The sequence below is a fragment of the Hemitrygon akajei genome, chromosome 3, assembly GCF_048418815.1.
Source record: "Hemitrygon akajei chromosome 3, sHemAka1.3, whole genome shotgun sequence".
Taxonomy (NCBI): Eukaryota; Metazoa; Chordata; class Chondrichthyes; order Myliobatiformes; family Dasyatidae; genus Hemitrygon; species Hemitrygon akajei.
Genome location: NC_133126.1, coordinates 160,168,885 through 160,183,919, shown reverse-complemented (window position 1 = coordinate 160,183,919; position 15,035 = coordinate 160,168,885). Strand labels below are relative to the sequence as shown.

The 15,035-nt window shown below is 40.8% G+C and overlaps 1 protein-coding gene across 3 annotated transcripts in view; it reads left to right on the top strand.

The window, feature by feature from the left end:
* LOC140725550 (major facilitator superfamily domain-containing protein 8-like) overlaps positions 1-15,035 on the top strand; it is an 86,807-nt gene that overhangs the window by 20,122 nt on the left and 51,650 nt on the right. For all 3 annotated transcript variants that reach the window (XM_073041155.1, XM_073041156.1, XM_073041157.1), the window contains 2 exons: positions 67-146; positions 10,532-10,856. In XM_073041155.1, the coding sequence (XP_072897256.1) occupies positions 67-146; positions 10,532-10,856 (405 nt within the window). The remainder of the gene's footprint in view (positions 1-66; positions 147-10,531; positions 10,857-15,035) is intronic.

Sequence of the window (15,035 nt, the reverse complement as noted above, 5' to 3'; positions counted from 1 at the left end):
ATTAATCTACCAGCTTCTCCCAAATTATCACGGATTTCCTATTCTGCTTTTTTTTTAACAATTTAGGACCAGGATTTAATCTATTCCTGAGACTTTGCAACTTCAACCTAGGGCCATTTAAAGTCAATAAATACACTTCACCAGGGGTAAGATTTACTTTTTATCTTTTTAATAAGCTGTAGCTTCTTTATTATGTTACACCACAGAGTGTAAACAAATGGATATAATCATATTGGTTATATGATCAGACTTGCTCTTTATTACAAGTAGTGTTGACAATTAAAAAGAGAAATTAAGTATTCATTTCAGATCTTGAAAGCCACTCATATGAAATACATCACTACCAGTATTCAGCCAAACCTGGAGAAACGTGAACATTCAAAATGAGCTAATGCTTCTATTTGTTCATTAAAGGCACGAAGACCAAAATGCAATTATGCTTGTGATAGATAACCTTACATATGAATCAACCTGTCATAAGCATTTTAAGTTCAAACATCGTGCTATGGGATCTGAGAATATTCAATGAAATATTTTTGGATTCCTTTCAATTAAAAAAATATAAGACAAAAGTGAACAAGTAGCTGCTAAAGATGAAGGGGGAGCAAGTGAAGACATTACAATTGGAGGAGTATTTAATATGTTTATGAATATAGGGTAAAAGTAAATCATTAAAGTAAGATAAAATGAAAACCTGGAGAATTTATAACCCTAGCTGGAAAATAGTAAGTTAGTGGAGTTTAAAGTAGAAAGTTTGATAGTTACTGAGATGAGGACATTGATTTTGACATTTTTGTTCGTGGTTGAATCTTCTCATAAGGTCTGTTAATAAAAGTCAATAGATGGAAAAATGTGGATGCAGAGATAGGAAAGTTTAATTTGTGGAATTTATTTCTATTTCTATGATTCATTGTTTTTTTTGTTTCCGTGCTACCCTGTAGTAACATCTGTTTTCACAAATATGTTGATGAAGCATGGCTCTGTCCCAACATCCTTCCGCTTTGTTGTTTATTTGTTTGACATAAAAAATTAACAATCACTAATGAGACCCAAGATTTTGTCAAGTTAAATGTATAAAAGTGTTGGCTTTTCAGTGGAAGAAAGAGTCAGAGTTCTAAAGCATTGAACCAGGCCCTTCTGGACTGTACTGACATGTCACATCCACCCACACCCAGACTGTAGCCCTCCTTTCTCTTTTCATCCATGTACCTATCAAAACTTGTCTTAAATGTTGCAATTAAACCTGCATCTACAACTTCTTCTGCAGTTCATTTCATAGTCATACCACAAAAACATAAAATTACATTACAAAATAAATGAATAGTGCAAAAAAAAAAGAATAATGAGGCAGCATTCAAGGACCATTCAGAAATCTGGTGGTGGAGAGGAATAAGCTGAAGCTGAATCATTGAGAATCATTCATGTTTCCTTGCCTCCGTGATGTAGCAACGATGAAAGGGCATGTCCCAGACGGTGAAGATCCTTAATGACGGATGCTGCCTTCTTGATGTGCAGCCTCTTGAAGATGTTCTTATTGAACAGTTGGCTTCATATTTTCTTTGGATCATTATATTTCGAACTTCAACATAAATATCCAAGCTAAATATGGTGTTGGCCAAGAAAGGATCAGATATTTCAAAAATGATTGTAAGAAATAAGCGTACTGTTGGTCAGGGTAAATGGAATGAAATGACTTCAGTCTAGACTAAATTGAAGGATATAGCATCTCCATTGATGTATTCTATTAGCGGCGGATCAATCGATTCAACGAAGGAGAGCTTCATACAGGTAGGGGAGCAGACTTTTATATAAAAAAAAAAGAGGGATCTCACAGGGCTCAGCATATTAGAATAGTGGGTATGACTGCGAAGCCAGTTTTCTTTTCTGGGTGTCAGATGTGGGATGTCTAGAAGACTTCCAGCCTCCCTGATGGCTACATCTGTGCCAGGTACAGCTCGATGACCTTTGGCTTGTTAAGGAGAGTGAGGAGGTGATAGACAGGAGCTACAGGCAGGTAGTCACCCTGGGGCCACAGGAGACATAAGTAGGTAACCATCAGGAGAGGGAAGGAAAGGTATCAGGCAGTGGAGAGCACCCCTCTGGCAGTGGTTATTCCCCTTAACAATAAGTTCTCCATTTTGAGTGCTGTTGGGGGGGGGGGGGGGGGGAGGCGACCTCCCTGGGGGAAGCGATAGTGGCCGTGCCTCCAGCACTGAGTCTGGTCCTATGGATTCAGAAGTATAGGGAACAGAAGAGAAGGGCAGAGGTAATAAGGGACTCTGTAGTTAGGGGGACAGACAGGTGATCTTGTGGATGCAGAAAAGAAACCAGGATGGTAGTTTGCCTCCTAGGTGCCAGGGTTTGTGATGTATCTGAGCGCATCCACAATATCCTGAAATGGAAGGGCGAGCAGCCAGAGGTTGTGGTACATATTGGTACCAATGACATAGGTAGAAAAAGGGTGGAGGTCCTGAAAGTAGAATACAGTGAGTTGGGAAGGAAGCTGAGAAGCAGGACCTCGAAGGTAGAAATCTCGGGATTGCTGCCCGTGCCACGCTTCAGCGAGTATAGGAATAGAATGAGGTGGAGGATAAATATGTGGCTGGAGGATTGGAGCAAGGGGCAGCGACTCAGATTTTTGGATCATTGGGACCTCTTCTGGGGCAGGTGTGACCTGTACAAAAGGATGGATTGCACTTGAATCTGAGGGGGAGCAATATCCTGGTGGGGAGGTTTGCTATTGCCGTTGGGGAGGGTTTAAACTAGATTTGCAGGGGGTTGGGAATGGAAGCGAAGAGGCAGAGGATGGGGAGGTTGGAGCACAAGTAGAGACAGCTTGTAGGGAGTTTGTGAGGAAGGATAGGCAGATGTTAGAGCAAATATGCACGTAGCCGGATGGTTTGAGATGTCTATTTTAATACAAAGTGTATAATAAACACAGGCGGATGAACTTAGAGCTTGGATCAATATATAGAACTGTGACATTGTGACCATTACAGAGATTTAGATGTCTCAGGAGCAGGAATGGCCAGGCTTTAGATGTTCAAAAAGAACAGGGAGGGAGGCAAAAGAGATGGGGGCGTGGCATTGCTAATTAGGGATAGTGTCACAGCTGCAGAAAAGGAGGAAGGTATGGAGGGATTGTCTACTGTGTCAGTGTGGGTGGAAGTCAGAAACAGGAAAGGGGCAATAACTCTACTGGATGTTTTTTTGTAGACCTCCCAGTAGTAACAGGGATATTGAGGAGCAAATAAAGAGGCAGATTCTGGAACGGTGCAATAATAATAGGGTTGTTGTGATGGGAGATTTTTAACTTCCCTAATATTGATTGGAATCTCCTTGGCGCAAGGGGTTTAGATGGAGTGGAGTTTGTTAGGTGTGTTCAGGAAGGTTTCCTGATGTAATATGTAGATAAGCCAACTGGAGGAGAGGCTGTACTTGATCTGGTATTGGGAAATGAACCTGGTCAGGTGTCAGATCTCTCAGTGGGAAAGCATTTTGGAGGTAGTGACCACAACTAGCTCCTAACAGCTAGAGAGGGATAGGAACAGACAATTTGGGAAAACATTTAATTGGGATGGGGGTTAAAAGATGCTATTAGACAGGAACCTGGGAGTATAAATTGGGAGCAGATGTTTTCAGAGAAATAGACGGCAGAAATGTGGTAGATGTTCAGGAACATCTGTATGGAGTTCTGCATAGGTATATTCCATTGAGTCAGAGAAAGGATGGTAGAGTTAAAGAACCATGGTGTACAATTTATGTAGAAAATCTAGTTAAGAGGAAAAAAGAAAGCTTAAGGTTCAAGAAACTAGGTACTGTTAGAGCTCTAGAAAATTACAAGGTTGCTAGGAAAGAGCTTAGGAATAGAATTAGGAGAGCCAGAAGGGGCCATGAGGAGGCCTTGGTGAACAGGATTAAGGAAAATCCCAAGGCATTCTACAAATATGTGAAGAGCAAGAGGATGAGCTGTGTGAGAATAGGACCAGTCAGGGTGACAGTGGAAATGTGTGCATGGAGTTGGAGGAGGTAGTGGAGATACTTAATGAATATTTTGCTTCAGTATTCACCAGGGAAAAAGACCTTGGCAATTGTGACTTACTGCAGACTGAAATGCTTGAGTACATAGACATTAAGAAAGAGGATGTGCGGTAGTTTTTGAAAAGCATTAAGTTAGATAAGTCACGGGGACCGGAAGAAATATACTCCACGCTACTGTGGGAATCGAGGGAGCAGATTGCTGAGTCTCTTGTGATGATCTTTGCATCATCAATAGAGACAGGAGAAATACTGGAGGATTGGAGGGTTGTAAATGTTCCCTTGTTCAGGAAAAGGAGTAGAGATAGCCCAGGAAATTGTAGACCAGTGAGTCTGACTTTAGTGGTGGGCAAGTTGTTGGAGAAGATCCTGACAGGCACGATTTATGAGTATTTGGTGAGACATAATCTGATTAGGGATAGTCAACATAGCTTTGTCAAGAGTAGGTCGTGCCTTGTGAGCCTGATTGAATTCTTTGAGGAACTAACGAAACACATTGACAAAGGCAGAGCAGTGGATGTAGTGTGTATGGATTTCAGTAAGGCATTTGATAAGGTTCCCCATGCAAGAAGGCATGGGATCCAAGGAGACCTTGCTTTGTGGATCCAGAATTGGCTTGCCCACAGAAGGTAAGGGGTGGTTGTAGATGGTTTGTATTCTGCATGGATGTCAGTGACCAGTTGTGTTCCGCAGGAATCTGTTCTGGGATGACGACTCTTTGTGATTGTGGGTTAGTAAGTTTGCTGATGACACAAAGGTTGGGGTTGTTGTGGGTAGTCTGGAGGGTTGTGTTACGTACCCCGTAACTGGGTCACTTACCAGCAAAGGTAGAGAGGTCCGTTGAAGTCTGGTGGTACTATTTTTAACAGTATTTATTGATAAAAATACACAAAATAATATCAATGCAAACATACAGATAATATACGTCGTCAATACTAAATCTAAAAGCGCGGGTATAATAATAATCAATAAGAAATAGCTCTATCGTTGTCTAGGGGATAATGTATTGTCCGATGGAAATATAAAAGTCACTTTAGTTCCTTCAAGCTGCAGCTTTTTGGTTGGAGAGAAAGACGGGTTAAAACTTGCCCATTCCTTTTATGATGTCAATCCTTCGAGAGTCGTTGGGAGTTGATATCCCCATTGTTAGCTAAAAACCGTTCTTTCATGGTAAAGGCCCACCGATTCCGGGGCAAATGGAAAAGGACGCACGTGGCCTTCCCTCCGGTGTTCGCTATTACGGGATCGCTAGCGTTTCTTCTGGTGCGTCTGAGGGGCTGTTCCCCCAGACCCTCGTTTATCCTGACTCACAGGGTCTCAGATGTCAATCAGGTTGGGATGATGCAATCCCTCCACCACCCCCTCTCGGTTCATTGCCTGGGGGCTTCGATGCATCGTACAGGATTCAATACACAATCCCGTCTCCAAGAGACAATAGCCGTTATCAATTGTTCCGCCTTCCGGAGGCCAGGACACATTCCAAACTCTTTGTGGATTCTGCATGTCTTTCTCTCATTTCCTGGGTCTCCTGACCCAAATCACTAGCGATCCTCAAAAAGGAGGGGGCTACAGGCGTAACAGTTGTCAGAGGTTATAGCAGGACATTGATAGAATGCAGAACTGGGCTGAGAAGTGGCAGATGGACTTCAACCCAGAAAAGTGTGAAGTGGTTCATTTTGGTAGGTCCAGTTTGAAGGCAGAATATAATATAAATGGTAAGACTCTAGGCAGTGTGGAGATCTTTGGGTCCATGTCAATAGGGCACTCAAGGCTGCTGCACAGGTTGACAGTATTGTTAAGAAGGCGTATGGTGTGTTAGCATTCACCAACCATGTGATTGAGTTCAAGAGCCGTGAGGTAATGTTACAGCTATACAAGACCTTGGTCAGACCCCACTTGGAGTATTGTGTTCAGTTCTTGTCACCTCACTACAGGAAGGATGTGGATACTGTAGAGAGAGTGCAGAGGAGATTTACAAGGGTGTTGCCTGTACTGGAGGGCGTACTTTGAGAATACATTGAGTGTACTTGGCCTTTTTTCCTTGGAACAAAAGGATGACAGGTAACCTGATACACATGTATAAGACGATAAGGCACATTGTTCATGTGGATAGCCAGAGGCTTTTTCCCAAGGCTAAAGTGGCTAACATGGGGGGGGGGGGCGTAGTTTTAATGTGCTTGGAAATAGGTACCGAGGGGATGTCAGGGGTAAGTTTTTCACACAGAGTGGCGAGTGTGTGGAATGCACTGCCGATGGTGGTGGAAGTGGATATAACAGAGTCTTTTAAGAGCCTCTTAGATGCGTACACGGAGCTCAGAAAAATAGAGGACTATGCGCTAGGGAAATTCTCGGCAGTCTCTAGAGTAGGTTACGTGGTTGGCACAACATTGTGGGCTGAAGGGACTGTAATATGCTGTAAATTCCTGTGTTCTATATTCTAATGTGACTCAGCCTGAAGAGAGAATTCAGCAGGATAATCCACTTGAGTTTTGGAAGATGTAACACATGACTTTGGTCAGGAAATTAATTATTTTATAAGGAAAACTACATTTTCCTCCTCTGTAATCTTCCAAAATATCTGTATAGACATTTGATGTTCAAAAGAAGCTAGATGTCATAGTACATGAGGGCATTGACAGATACACAACTAATGCCAAATAGGTATATGCAGTACACTAATGCAAATTATCATGCCACTGTGATTTAATGCCAACACTGTATTGTACTCTCCATCACTTAACCTAATTTAATTTTAGCTAATTGTCAGGCCTGCACAGGCAGGGTCCTTTTAGTCTCCACACAGCTAACAGGAGTCACCTGCCACTTGTTTCCAACTACTTCTTTTGACTGTGCCAACTGACAGTCCAAATTAAATGTGCATTACTGCCACCATCTGGACTGGAGTAGGGTGTAGAGGTTTGGGTTTAAAAAAAACTGTAGTACTACTTTTTTCCCCAATGAAAGCTAAGTTGCCCCAAAAAGCCCCATAGATTGCAAGAGTGAAAGATGATACTGTAAATTAAAGTTACTCCCATAACTTAACATTTTAAAAATAAAACTATCAAACCCCAAAGATTGTAATGAAGTCTACACTTCATTTCTTTCAACCTTATATGCTTTGCACTGTAATATGTTCAACTGTTCAATAATGATGTCAAAACCTTGCACAACACAATGATGTTTGCCGACAATATATAAGGAATAATTAAGCAGAGTATGCAGAATTCTAAGTTGTGTCAATATAATTCCTTCCCTTGTTTTAAGCCCTTCTCTCATAAACACAAGTTTTACATATTCTGTAAAAGTGTCTCCTCTTTTGCCCATCATCCCACAACTCCTGCATAAGCCCCTAATTCTTAAACGTACCAACCCCTTAGCCTCTGATTTGCTAAGTGGAAGGTCTGTATCCACTGTTGAGCTTTTCACAGCATTTTTTTTGCTAAACAATCAACCTGCTCATTGCCCTCGAACATCTCTGTGCAGGAACCCACAAGAAAAAGACATGTAAACCAATGCTATAAATATGAAATAATGTTTGATGAGCTTCCAACAGTAAACCTGACCGACTGCTAGAATGACTTGTTTTAAAACTCATCAGAACAGAAAGGAACCTGAACAAATTACAACTTTGCAAGGACAAATTTCCTCCACCCACTGTAAGCCTAAAATGATAGCAACCAATTCTGCAGTATGTACTGATAAATGGTTAGTAAGTCATTTCTTAACCATTACCTGTAATTCAGACACAAAAACAGCCTTCCCTCAGTTCCTCTGTCTCTGCAGCATCTGTTCTCAGGATGAGGTTTTTCATTCCAGAGCTAATGAGATGTCCTCTTCTAAGAGAGGGGCTTCCCTTCCTCTACCATCAACGTTATCCTCGCCCACATCTCTTCCATATTGTGCACGTCTGCCCTCACCCCATCCTCCCATTGCCACACCAGGGATAGAATTCCTCTTGTCCTCACCTACTACCCCACTAACCTCCATGTCCAGCACATAATTCTCCATAACTTCCACCATCTCCATCGGGCGGGATTCTACCACCAAGCACTTCTCTCTTCCCCCCCCGCACTCACTCTCTGCTTTTCACAGGGATTGCTCCCTACTCAACTCCTAAAGTTATTGGAAAAACCAAGGTGGGAATACTGAGAAAGCTACTGTCAGACACATTGCAAATCCAACAAACTCATATTCCTAGTGTGATAAGAACCCAGTCACCCAAAACTAAAACTACTCTTCTTGTGATGTTTCCAACAGACCTCCAACACCTCTAACAGAATGATAATTTCTTTGCCCCCTCAAATTAACCCAGTATGTTAACAGCAACCTCAGCCTCTATAATTGTAAGGGTAATTGTCCCATTTCAATTAGTAAGGCTGAAACGGGGGACAACATTATTGCATCACAACACCATCTTAAGCCTGCGCTTATATGATATCCAAACATTTTAAAGATGACAATGAAGCTAATCCATAAGCCACACAGCCATTATCAAGAACAGATCTGATTAAACAAACATAAACTAGTCACAAAGATTTTTATGTCACACCCCAATAATACCCACATTAACACCTGAGAATATTTAATGTTCCTTTACATTTATCAATTGTTTTACTGATATGGTGCTTCCATGTCAGCTTATTATCCATCCACATCACATGCCTAGGAATCTTACTACTGACACTAGAAGAGTTTGAGCATATAATTTCAAATCGAGTACAGGTCTATTAATCTTCTTTGTAAAACTTGAGTTTTAGCTACTGAAAGCTTAAATCTCCATCTATTTGCTCACTGTTCATGCTTATTAATCACTGAGTATCCTATATTCAGTAAAATTGAAATTTCTACCTCAAATCCATAAAGACCCATCAAATGCGTACAGTGAATTACCCACCCCAGTACCTATCTCAGAAAATATCATTAATCATAGTAAAGGGCTACAAATACTGCCTTGTGGAATCCTATCTCTCTATCTCATAGAAATCTGAATATACCTTGCCCATCCTTGCCTGTATAGACCATCCAAATAAAAAGCTAAAAAAAGACTTCCCCCTCACTCCTAATTTCCATAATTTAATCCAGAGTCCTTCCTTCCATAACATATCATACTCTTTTTCAGTATCAAAAAAACCTGCTGTTTCAGCTTTGTTATTTACCTGTGCTTTTTTAGTATCTTATAAACATAGAACTGAATTGAATGTCATTCTTCCCTTCCGAAAACCACTCTGATAAAATGCTTTATCACTCTTTTCTAAAATAAAATTTGAATGTCCATACCATATATTCCATAAATTTACTTAAATGAGATAATGATATAGACCTATAGCTAGAAGGATTCAAAGGGGGATTCCCAGGTCTTAGAATAGGCACTACTACTATTACCATTTTCCATGAGGAAGGAAGAAGGCCTAACTTTCAAATACAGGCAGCCCCCGGGGTGATCCGTTATTATTTAGTGTCGGTTAGTCAAATGTTTGTCATAGTATATAGTGTATATTTTATCTTTCTATGCATATAAAACACTTAAGAAACTTATGTATTTCAATAATTAAACCACTGCATTGCTTAGTAATAATTGTAGCTTTCATCGGGGCAGAGCCTTTCACATGCTCCATTATTCTCACTTTATCCTTTACCTGTATCCTTTAAAGTTGTTCCGATCATTGATCAATTGTAGCCTAAAGCTTTTCCAATGACTGATGGTGTTTCACCTCTTTCCAATCGCTTTTATTTCCACTTTATTTCCAATCGCAATTGTTTTCCATCAACGGAACAGAAAACTGCAGATTTTGTGTTCTATCGCTGAGTCTGATTGGCCTATAGAGTTCTCTTTAGGAACTAATTGACTTGATCAGCATTTCTGATCTGGCTATTGTTCATGATCGCACTTAATATAAAAAAAATACAGCAGCAGCCGCGGGTGGCGGGTCTTGTGCTGCTCCGGGTCCTAAAGTCCACCCACACTGAGACAGGTTAAATGGGACAAGTGGGGGTGGTGCTGACTGGAAAAGGGAAGGGGGGGGGGGTCAGGGTGAATCTTGCTAAGAAATATTTAAGCCAAATACAAAGTTACCCACTCAACAGTGTTAACGGCAACGACTTAAAATGGCGAATGGTGTTGTGATCCGACTTAAAATGGCGGACAGCATTCTCCATCCTCCGTTCGTAAGTATGAGTTGACCGTAAGTTGAACGTTTGTAACTCGGGGACTGCCTGTATGCTTCAAAAATTTTATTATCTCGAGAGTTATCAGTCATGTGTCTAATCATACAATAACATATATCTTTTCCTGGCGACATCTGACCTGCATTAATATAGCAACCAGAAATCATATATTAATTAACAGACAACACAACTTTGGGATGCTGACTGCATCAGAAACAACCAATTTAAGTTAATCTTGCATTGTGATTCCTGGACCCATTTGTATTTCTCTCTCTAGATTATTCATATGCAGAAGTTGCCGACATAAACTTTTTTCATTTTATTACAGCTTTTCATGTGTTTCATGTGGACTATTCTTCAAGTGGTTATTATCTTTATGTATTATGACCTTCCATTAGTCCCCAAGCACAATTTTAAAAGAACAATTGTTTCAACTGAAGAGGAGCAGGAACCATTGATTGATGATGTGAATCATGCAATAGCAGACAGCAACTGGTATGGTGCTACTAATGAAGATGAAACACATGTTTTGCCAGCAAATGAAATAGATGTTGAAAATAACACAGCAGATGAATATCGCTATATTCCTAATGGCCACATTGAAGATTATAAAGCAAATAATAATCCATTTCACAATTTTAATGTAATTAAAGGTAGGTACCATATTTTTTAAATCTATGCAAAACAATCCATTGGTGTCTGTTTACCCCATTATACATAAATGCTACATTATATTGATATTTGACAAAATTTGGTTATATAGTACAGTTGTTTTCTAACTTGCATGTGTTGTGCATTAATTACCTTTATTACTTATCAATTAAGGTTCTAAAATTTTTTGAATCAAGTTTTCTCAAAGTCTGATTCGTTATTCACGTTGAGACTTTTCCAAGGTGTTAAGACTACATTATGAGTCATTGTGGTGCTGTTTATAAAAATTAAAGAAAATGATGATCTTTAGTTGCAAGGTTTACCAAATTTTGTTTTCCTATTTAAAACTTGGTTATTTCAGTTTCAACACAATGTTATTCTTCTGAATTTTTGTAAGTTCGTATAGCTATAGCTGCTGTCATTTAGCATAGTAGAACCAATTTAAATGGCTTGCTGTTAAACAGATTTACCATATACAGCTGCAGGGGAGCATTGCCACACAGTGAATGAATATCACAATGATAAAAGTTAAATGGAACAATGCTTATGTCATTCAGATGAACCTAGTAAAGATCTAGACCTAGAGGGACTTTGTAGACAACTCATAAAGGTGCCAGGTCTTCTGAATCCCGGAAGCATTCTTCCATCTCTGGAGGCTTGAATGTTGTGCAAGGTGGGTTTGGAGACCTTCCTGGACTGTGGACAAGCACTGCTAACAAGAGGTTCTTGGAGAGGTCTCTGTAAGGACTAAAATTACATGAATACACTGTGAGCAACTTCATTTGAGGAAGACTGCAGTTAAGTTAAATCCTTATCACCATTCTGTCAAGTCCTGACAGCTGAAGGAAAGGTCTCCTTGAGTGCAGAGTCTGAGTGATTTCCCTTGAACATCAGTGAGCAGCATACAACAACAAACTATGACATATTAGTAGCAGCAGCCTGGAATGATTCTGAGACTGTGAGCAATTATGACTGAGCATTACAGACAAAACAGCCTTGACCATGTAGTTTGAATATTACCCTTTTAAATGTCACAGATTTGAAGAAAAATTGCTTTGGTAAAAATTGGTTGAGTAATAAAGAACTTTTATTCCTGTTATGAATGATGAATTTTATGCTTTATGTTATTCTTGATGTAGTCAGCGAAATGGAGGGGGCACGAATGGAAGAGAGGTGTGGGCTGGAGTGAGATGGGAACTTTATGCTGGAGAAATAACAATGCAAAATAAAACGCCTACAATAAGTCAGGAGTTTACTTTCTAATGAGCACCAAGACCATGAGAAATCGGCAAATATTGCTTAATTCCAGTTGGAAAATGCTTAATTTTTTTTGTGGGTTTAGGTATACCATTAAATTTTGCATACATTTTTAAAAATCCCTTGTCCTTTAGTGGGCAGTTAGCAACTCTTTCCCAGAACAGAAATGGCTTATATAAGATGGCATGATTTTAAGGTGATTGGTGATAAGTATGGGGTGGGGGATGTGTTCTTTGCCCCTAGCTCTACTCTGTATGACTGTGTGGCAAAGTATAGCTTCAACACCATAAGCAAGTTTGCTGATGGCACCACTGTTGTGGGCTGTATCAAAGGGAGTAATGAATCAGCATATAGGAGTGAGTTTAAAAACTTGGCTGAGTGGTGTAATAACAACAAATTCTCAATCAATGTCAGCAAGACCAAGGAACTGATTGTAGACTTCAGGAGAGGGAAACCAGAGGTCCATAAGCCAATAATCATTGGAAGATCAGAGGTAGAGAGGGTCAATAACTTTAAATTCCCGAGTGTCACTATCTCAGAGGACCTGTCCTGGACCCATGATATAAATATTATTGCAAAGAAAGTACAACAGTACCTCTACTTCCTCAGGAGTCTGTGGAAGTTTGGCACATCATTGAAAACCTTGATGAACTTCTATAGATCTGCGATGGCAAATGTGCCAAACTGGTCGCATTATGGCCTGATTTAGGAACACCAATGCCTTTGAACGGAAAATCCTACAAAAGGAAGGGGAATTGGCCCAGTACTTTAGCGGTTTAAAAACTCTCCCAACTATTAAGCACATCTACTTGAAACATTGCTGTAGAAAAGCAGCACCACTCATTAAAGATCCTCACTACCCAGGCTGTGCTCTTTTCTCACTGCTGTCATCGGGTAGAAGGTACAGGTGCCTCAGGACTCACACCACCAGGTTTAAGAACAGTTACTACCTTTCAACCATCAGGCTCTTGAACAAATAGAGATAGCTACACTCATTTAAGGACTCTTTCTATTGTTATCTCATGCTTATTTATTGCTATTTACTTATATCTGCATTTGAAGTTTGTTTACAGTTAACAGTTCCTGATGTTTACAGTTACAGTTTTATAGATTTGCTAAGTATGCCAGCAGGAAAAGAATCTCAGAGTTGTATGTGGTGAGATATATGTACTCTGATATTAAATTTTAAGTACGTTTCTCTTTTTATTATTGTCAGGAGCACTTAGTGTAGTTTAAATGGCTGTTGTGTGTTCTTCATTCCAGATGATGGAGTCATGGGAGACCCAGAGTCTCCCAGAGATCTACATCTGCGTGGTGCATCCAGTGGCAGCTCCTTGAAGACCTTGTTAGGGATCTGGGCAGCAACTGGATGACCTTTGTACAGGAGAGAGAGGAGATCATCGATAGGAGTTGCAGGGAATTAGTCACCCCTAAGTTGTAGGAGGCGGGTAGCTGGGTGACTGTCAGGAGAAGGATTGGGAAGGTGAATAGGCATTTTGCGTATTCCCCTCAATAATAAGTATACTGTTGTGAGGGATGACCTCTCAGGGGAATACCACAGAGATCAGGTTACTGGCACTGAGCATGAGTCTGTGATGCACAAGGGGAAGAGGGAGAAGAGGGGAGCAGTAGTGATAGGGGACTCAGTAGTTAGAGGAACAGACAGGAGATTCTGTGGACATGAACAGGACACCCAAATAGTACATTGCCTCCCAGAGTCGGGGACATCTTGGATCGCATTTTGGAGGGGGGAAGGGGAGCAGCCAAATGTCTTGATACATGTTGGTACTGTTACGAACCCCGTAACTGGGTTACTTACCAGCAAAGATAGAAATGTCCGTTGGAGTCTGGTGATACTATTTTTAACAGTATTTATTAGCAAAAATACACAAAAATAATATCAATGTAAATATACTGATAATATACGTCGTCAATACTAAACCTAAAAGTGCGGGTATAATAATAATCAATAAGAAACAAGCTCTATCGTTGTCTAGGGGATAATGAATTGTCCGATGGAAATATAAAGTTCGCTGCAGTTCACACAGGCTGCTGTCGTTTGTTTGTCGCTGCGTTGCAATTGTTGGAGAGAGAGAGAGAGAGATAGAGAAAAACTTGCCGGCTTTCCTTGTTACAAACTTGATCCGTATCCGTCCTTTAGCTAGACCGTTCTTTGATGAGCCCACCACCCAGGCAAGGGGGGACGCACACGAGCTCCCACCGGCTTTCGCTATAAAACGCTGTCACTGGATTTCTAGCGTTTCTCCTGGTGCATCTAAGGGGTGTTCCCGAGACCCATCTTTTATCCTCACTCACGGGGTCTCAGATGTCAATCAGGTTGGGATGATGCAATCCTTCAACCAGACCACTCTGGTTGTCCCCTGAGAGGTTTCAATGAATAGTACAGTACTCAATACACAATTCCTTCTCCAAGAGACAATAGCAGTGATCAGTGATTCCGTTCCGCTTATGTCAGGAGACATTCCTCCTGGTTGTGTATTCTGCGTCTCTCTCTCTCATTTCCTGACATGCTGTGTATCTCTCTCATTTCCTGGGTCTCAGACCCGAAATAATAGCGATCTTGCGATTCTCAAAAAGGAGGGGGCGACTTTGTACCCTTCGGCCCCTCAGAGTTGCTCCATATTCGTAACAGTACCAATGACATAGAAAGGAAAAGAAAAGAGATTCTGAAGGGAGAATTTAGAAAGCTAGGCAGAAACTGAGAAGCAGGACCTCCAGCGTAGTAATTTTTGGATTGCTATCTGTGCCATGCACCAGTGAGGGTAGAAACAGGATGATCTGGCATATAAATGTGTGGCTGAGAAGCTGGTGCAGGGCTTCAGGTTCTTGGATTATTGGGATCTCTTCTGAGGGAGGTATGACCTGCACAAAAGTGACAGGTTGCATCTGAACCCAAGGGGGAC